At 40.8% G+C, this 7624-nt stretch overlaps 1 protein-coding gene across 1 annotated transcript in view; it reads right to left on the bottom strand.

Moving 5' to 3' along the window:
• Positions 1-616: 616 nt before the first annotated feature.
• The window catches only part of MLLT3 (MLLT3 super elongation complex subunit), a 260606-nt gene continuing 253598 nt past the window's right edge, over positions 617-7624 (bottom strand). The window contains exon 11 of the mRNA XM_007454954.1: positions 617-896. Coding sequence (XP_007455016.1) covers positions 765-896 — 132 coding nt within the window. The 3' untranslated portion in view covers positions 617-764. The remainder of the gene's footprint in view (positions 897-7624) is intronic.

The following is a 7624-nucleotide window of genomic DNA, read 5'->3' as shown; positions in this document are numbered from 1 at the left end:
TGATCCTATTTGGTGCGTTTTCTAACCATGGTCCAAGATCATTATATGGATACAGCCAAGGACTGGGCCCCAACTTTCAGGAAAAAGACCACAAAGAAGAAAATCAGGGTGGCTATTTGGTCCCCCCAGTTGATCATTTGTGTCCTGGGACTGGAAAAACAAGGTGGAAAATACAGACTGCAACGAGTTAAGGGACTTGGAAAAAGTTGGTGGAGAGTGGCACGGTATACGAGTAAGGTCACTGGGCTTGGGATGGCAAGGGCGCTGCATTGAAAGAGCATCCACGGGACCGAGTACTTAGAATGTCTTGTGGTGTCATTCCCTCAACGACTCTAGAATATCTGTATGCGATAATAAATAGATCAGTTATGTAATAAGGCAGTGTGTTGAATATGCATTCGTCCTGTGGAATGAACCACCACAGAGAGAGATACATGATACCATACACATTCTTTAAGTTTTCTCGTGTTGTATTTGATCTGTTTGTTTTCAAGGCTATCCAGGCTAACTCTTCCCGGGGATTTCCTTGGAGAGAAGAGTGGTCCGCTGAGGCTGGTTTGCTTAACCTCTCCTTTATCAAGAGATGATGACTGGCTTTAAAGAAAAATAAAGCTGAAGGTTGTTTGCTTTTTATTTTTTCCCTTTTGGTTGCATCATTCTGAGTGTTTCCATATAAACAAACAAGAAAAAAAATCACAACCAAAAAAAAAAAAACCAAAACAAAAAAAAAACCAGAGTTTTTGATGCATCCAGTTATTGTAGCCTCAGGATGTTCCAGATGTTTCCAGGTAACTCTGTAGTTTACGGACTGTGGTTTTGTCCAGCGAGCAAAGGTCAAAATCAAATGTTGTGTTTGTGATATGAAAGTGTCCAGTTTCTTCTATAAGGTTCACAATCTAGAGGAGTAAATAAGAGAAAGTTTAGGCAATAAGCAACAGACATCAAAAGGCAAAAAGAGAGAGAGATGGAGGGAGTCAAATATGGAACCAAGTGATTAATAGTCTCATTTATAGCAGGAAGGTCCTATACTGGTAATGCCACCAACCTACTTCTTAGCCAATTTGGTAGGTCAAAGGAATATTAATTAACCCTCTGAATTTCTCAATGAGAGCAGACTACATGTTCTCGTTCATAGTCTTTAAACTGATTCCTACTTCCAAGTCATCAACAGACCATTTTACTATAGGGGTGGGAGTGAGAATGGGTAGCTAGCGGGAGACAGAATTTCAAGACCCCTTTTAAAAATTAGTTACCGACTCAATGGACAGTGGCTGTACTTAATAGATGAAAGGAAATTCCAGCCTGGAAATAACAGAACTCCTTATAGAAAAAGTACGTACACGCAGACACACACATATATATAATGATCATTTTTCTTTCTGATTATATTACTGTTGAAAGTTTAGAAAACTCAAGAACCCACAAGGAAAAAGAATAAAACCGTCTACATTTCCACCTCCTGAAGATCATGGGTAGTGACTAGAAAGGGGCTCAAGGAAGCCTTCTGGGGTGCTGGAACTGTTTTGCTGCTTGATTTGGGGGCTCGTTACAAAAGATGCATTCACTTTGTTAAAATTCATCTAGCTGTACATTTTGTTATGCTTTGACAAAAAATAAATAAAAATCTATATTCATTCCATTAGTCACATTCAGTTGATGCACTTGAGTATCTGGGTAAGTATCATCTGCAGAAAGAAAGGATGCCTTTGCCTCCCCATTTGGGAATAGTTATACCTCATTTCTTGAATTGGCTCCAACTTCCAGAAATATGATAAACAAAAGTGGTGACAGAGGCACTATTGGTCTTGCCTGGCTTTCGGGAGGATGCCTCTAAGGTTTCAACATTAACAGTGATGTTGGTTATGGGTTTGAAAGAATCTTTTATCATGTTACATGTCTTTCTATTCCTATTTTACTAATAATTTTGACAGAAATAGATGCTATGCCTGGATAGTATGGGTTCTAGGTATGTTTGTTGTGAGTAAATTGGGATGGAGGGGGGTTGATTTTAGTAAGCTTTGTCGGGGAGAGAGGAAAATCCGCATCAAGATGAAAGAAAAAGTATTTGCACAGAGAAACCAACTGGCAAACCATTTCGCTTATTTTTAGTTGTCTGGTACTCCTTTTCTATCACATGCTTCTGTTCTCTTTAGTACAATCATCTTAAAAGGAATAATTTTAATTATTCAGCCTATTATTTATTCAATGAAGTTTTAGATTACCTAACTTCCAGTTGAAAAAGCAGAATGGAAACTTTTGACCTTTTCTTCTTACAATTAGTTTTCTTTTAAAAAAACAGTAAAGTTGTGAACTATTCCCTATGGGTCAGTGGCTCTCAACAGAAAATGTGCTCCCTATTCCTGACATATTTGACGCAGAAACATAAGACATAGTGAACCTCAATCCAATTAATTGCGCAACTCCAGACTGAGCTATTATTGCCTTATTCAACCTCTGGAACTATTTTTTTACAGATATAACTATGGGTTTAATAACAAAATCAGTTACTCCCATTGCAAAATCATGACAGACACAGCGAACTGCCTACCTAATATCCATTTATCCCTTCTTCTTTACTAGCAGAAGCTTGATTTTCTGGGAGTGGCAATATGCCCAGCGAAATACTTGCCTCCGAGACCCACTTGCAGCACTGGGCAGACACTGCTATTTACAGTTTATTTGTCAGAAGTCACTGGCCTTTTAGGAAAATTTTCGAAAGGGTATGGACAATGGGCATGAGGCTTTTGCCCTCTGCTCCTCCTTCCTGTCTGGAAAGAAGATGCCATCCTGGAAGTGCAGCAGTTGTTGTCCCCTCAAGCGGATGAATGCAAGATGTGAAAGATGGCAGAGCAGGAAGGCGAGGAGTCTATGTCCTCAGTAGCATCTTTTCCACCACACTGACCATGAATCACTTACCTCCAGGCCTATTATTATATGGGGTGGCGGGGAAGGGGGGGATTTAGGGCGGATAGGGAGCCTTACTTGCTTGAACCACTGGACTCAGCGTTCTATCACACGCATCAAGAGAATATCAGAAGGGGTATTCCCAGTAATGGTTAAAGTGTGACATTCACGTAAGAATTTATCAAGCTAGATCTTATTATTAACACTAAAAGATCTAAAATGAACCCTCATTTGCTTTATTAGTAAATAGTTAAAACAGAGCTTCAGATAAGTCAGCCACACACATCTATATACGTAGAGAAACACGCATACACAGCTCTGTCCACAAACAGAAGACTTTCAAGGCAATCAAATGCTTACTATAATACATATTTAACATCGATTGAATTAAAAGTACTTTCCAGAGTAAATTATCTTTTTTGCTACATTGTGTAGAAACACTATAGACGGAGTGAAAATGTGTAAACTTCAGTATAGAAACAAACAGCCTCTTCAGAGAGCTCTTTCGGGATGAAAACAAATAGCCTTTCAATTTATACAATGGAAGCAAATGACAATTATTCCAGAGTGTGAATCCTCTCCTCAACTAGCTGGTCAGTAGGTAAATGACCAAGCACTCAGAACAGAGAATCCTGAATTTGGCATATCAAATTCTGACTCTGCTCACTATTTGAATGGCATTGGACAGAACACAATAACCCCTGGGCCTCAGTCTCCTCATCTGTAAAATGGGGACAATGCCACCTGTTCTACCTATCATACAATGTTGTTCAGAGGATCAAATAATATACGGGACATGAAGCTTCTTTATAAACTGCAAATTGCTACACAGATGAGGGCAACATGGTTATGATTACCATGTAAACATAAACTTATCCTTAATTATCTAGGAGGTAACTATATAGCACATGAATTTTCAGACCCAGTGCTTTTTCCTCTGCCCCTCATTGACTGTTAGCCATTTCATTAGCACTAAAACAAATGAAGCAGGGAAAATGCCAGAAGCTAAAGCTCAGAAAAGACCTCCTTGAAATTAAAAAAAAATTATAATAAAAGTCTGCAGGAGGGAGGGAAGAAAGCAGGGAGAACAGTAGCTGAAGTAAAGTGGTTGAAATGACAAACTAAAACCACAATGTGGGGATAAAGAAGTACAGCCCTCCATTTTCCCTTGAAAATGACAGGTAACTCACCCCTTTAAAAAAATAAATTTCTGTGACTCGATATAGTTGCTCACTAATTACTTAGCAATAGGCAGAAGACAGAGTAATAAAAAATACCTTCTAGAAAAGGCCACTTGGTTTTAAAGCAAATAAACACATTTGCCCACTAGGATATTCGGCCCCGTCATCTCACGTGCACTGTACTACCTTGTAGGTTCCGGGGATTCAATCACAGCCCTCTCGTCTCCTCCACAACCAACACCTGCCAGCCCGCCTGCAGCCACAACACGCAAAGAAATGAAGGGGATCTTAGCAATCTCACTAAATGATCCCTGCATTTTTATGGGAGCTTATAAGAATGCATCAAGGCGGAGGCAGAGACAGCCTTAAAGTAGTAGCGGTGGCAACAGATGGGGCGTTCAGGACTATTTCCAATGGGAACGGCATTAATGATTTGAATTATTAGAGCATGAACCTACACCCTCAATTAAGTAAAGACTTCATAAAGAAAAATAAATGTGGGTGCCTTCCCATGAATCCTGAAAGAGTCAGAACATCAGAAACACTGCGTTAACATGCTTCATTGCAATGACACAGTCACAAAGCCTAAAAGCACCACCCTGCTGGTCCCTGAAGGATGCCACGCTGCCTGTCTACAGGAATCCCCGCTCTGCTGATGCACCGTGGCTCTACCTTGGTGTCGTTACCCTGCATCGTACTGCAATGATGAATCCAACTCCAAAATAATAGCAATAATAAAAGACAGACTGAGTGCAGATAAGGAAAGCAGGCAAGGGCACATGGTATATTATAGGTAGTGGAAAAGGAGGCGTATGTATACTGCTTAACTCATACTTCAGATGATGGTTGTTGTGAAAACATCTGTGATGGATTATTTCCTGCCACGTCAGCTTTGGAGGGGGTACCACGCGGGCCTTTTTTTTTTTTTTTAAACAGGGTAATCTCCACTTGTTAAGTCTGTAGCTCCCTCCCCCAATCCTGGTTATAAAAGTCATAAAAATTATTAAAAGGGAGATGCATTGTAGTCTGATTATGCCTTTTTATATTTTTTATGTTAAAAAACCAAAACAAAACAGTATTCTTTCCACCCGAAGCAGCCTCTTTGCTGAGTGGGAAGTAATGAACAAGCTTTGCTTTAACTGCTTCTGTCTGGTGGGGAGTCAGGTCTGGGGTAAGTTAGGACTTCCTGGAGAATGGCCCCAGCTATGGCTGGGGAAGCCCTGTCTACTGTGTGACAACGTGTGCCCTACCCTGGGTTAAGAGGCATCCTGGAGAAAAATCACTTTCGGCAAAACACTTCTCAGGGAGAGTTTTCCATGTTGTTAGAACACTCTGATATACCATTTTTTCCCCTACTCCCTGAAGAAAATTCTAAATGTATAATAGCTGTTACCTAAATTGCTGAACCATCCTCTAAGAAAGCCCTGGTTCTCCTCAGAGGTTTTTTTGTTTTTCTCCTGAGGAGGATGCAAATGCAGACTCAGAGCTGGAACTCCAAGGCAGTTTAGAAGTGTTTAGAAGTGTTCAATCTCCCTTTCCAAATAAATGTGGAACATGTGGTTTAAAGAAGAATCCAATTATTAGTCAGTCCGAGGTACGAACATCTCTGGTTTTGACTGTGTCTACTGTACTATACTTTTACCTTATGGAAAAGGGCCTTAAGAACACAGCCTCTCTTGATCCAGCGCTTTCTGTTCATTAATCTAGATGCTGGGTGCCAGCACTGCATGTCCCCAGAATAAAACAAAGATATTAACCACCTTTTGTGAGCCAAAGAAAAGTGTCAGGCCAGATATTTTGACAGGATGCATTTAATAGGAAAAGACCTGGGATGGGATCCTGAGCTCACCAGAAATCCTGTCTCAGGTGCTGGGGTCTGTGTGGCTAATACACAGACTCTGTGGAATGCAGCCCACAAGATGACCAGTGCTCAAGGTGGAGAATAGCGTTAGTCCTCAATAGTTCTATGTTTTACAATAGGAATTAATTAAGCAGTAAACCGTGACAGGACATGCATCATGGTATCATAATCACAAGCCTCAGCTGCATTACAAGGCAAAAGGCCAAAGACTGAGAGCTTTCAACTGGCCTGGGAATGCAATTAGGGTGAAACGCTGTGGGCCCTGGAGTGCCTTTATGCCGGGTTAAAAATTCATAGATATCACTCTCTCCCTCTAGAACACTAAAATAATCCACTTCGATGGAATTCTCCAGTAAACCACCTTCCCTCACAAGTCTTTCAAAGGTCAAAATAAAGGACAGTGTGAAATTAGGAATGCCAATGACACCCCAAGGTAAGACCCCGCCCAAAAGCCTAGTATCCTCGACTCACTGGTTGGCTTTCCTGGTGAAGGGGTCCCAACCCTGACCAAACATCTGTCTCGCTCTCCTGCGAGACGCACTATTTGGGCCCAACTTGTGCTTTAATAGCTTTATTAGACAAACTGCTCCACAGTGGTTCAGAGCTGGTGTTCAGGAAAGGATGGGAAAGTCAGCTAATAGATTTAACACCACCATTCAGGCAATTAGCCCCAAATAATTGGTAAGTGGCAGGCTGAACAATTTTCAGTTACAGAGAAGAAAGCTGAAGAAAAATGCTGTCGAAATACTAGGATATGTCTTAGGCTAAGCCACTCAAACCCTGCTCCCCGACCCATTACGCACTGAGATAGAAATGCAAGAAATGCAACTTATCCCCAATTAAGAATTATATAGGTCTATAGTCTTTTGTTCAAATCTGAAACTCTAGAAGGGTTAAAAAGCTTATCAGACCAATCAGGGAACTTGGAAAGTTTGAGAGCATGTATTTATAGATTTAAGCAAAAATGTACACAAAATATAAATGTGACCGTCAGCCATTAAACATTAAAAAAAAAGTAACCCATACACAGCTGGGGTAGATTAAGTACTAATTTCAAGTCATTTGAAAGTAGTTAAAAAAAAAAATTCAAGCAGCAGAATAATCTACAAACCCACCCTGGAATTCAGAACCCAACCTTCTCTTTGGGTGTTAAAGAAAAATTATTTTATCAATAGCCACTGTTAATGCAATGGACGCATGTGCTGTAACTGTATGAGAACTAAAAACCATCCTTCTTATCTTCTCAGAACATCAAATTGTACTAATAGAAGGTTCCCCACTCTACAAGTCTTCTACAGTTGAGTTCATAATCATAGAATGTATGTTATACAAGATAAGACAAATGAGGAAAATATTTATTTTCCTTAGAATAGCATTGGCAAAGGTTACTAAATTGAATCACAAATGTTTACAGCACTTGACTGCAATTCTTATCACTGTTTTCCCATGAAACCAGAAGCCTGGCCCCAAAGGTTTCTGCATTCCTACCTTCCCCTCCCTCAGCCCACATGACAGCATCAGACGGCTGAGGGATCAGTATATTCCAGCATCATCACCTCCCCATGTGCCCAGTTTTCATCGTACCGCGGAAGTCCCAAAGCAGACGTCTGGGCAGCCTCGGAAATGAACCGCCCCCCCCCCCCGGCCCCCTACCTTGAAGGGGGGACTGGGCCAGTTC

The sequence above is a fragment of the Lipotes vexillifer genome, unplaced genomic scaffold (genome assembly GCF_000442215.2).
Source record: "Lipotes vexillifer unplaced genomic scaffold, Lipotes_vexillifer_v1.1 scaffold317, whole genome shotgun sequence".
Classification (NCBI taxonomy): domain Eukaryota; kingdom Metazoa; phylum Chordata; class Mammalia; order Artiodactyla; family Lipotidae; genus Lipotes; species Lipotes vexillifer.
Note: the sequence above shows the minus strand (reverse complement) of the source record. Positions and strands in the feature narration are given on the sequence as shown.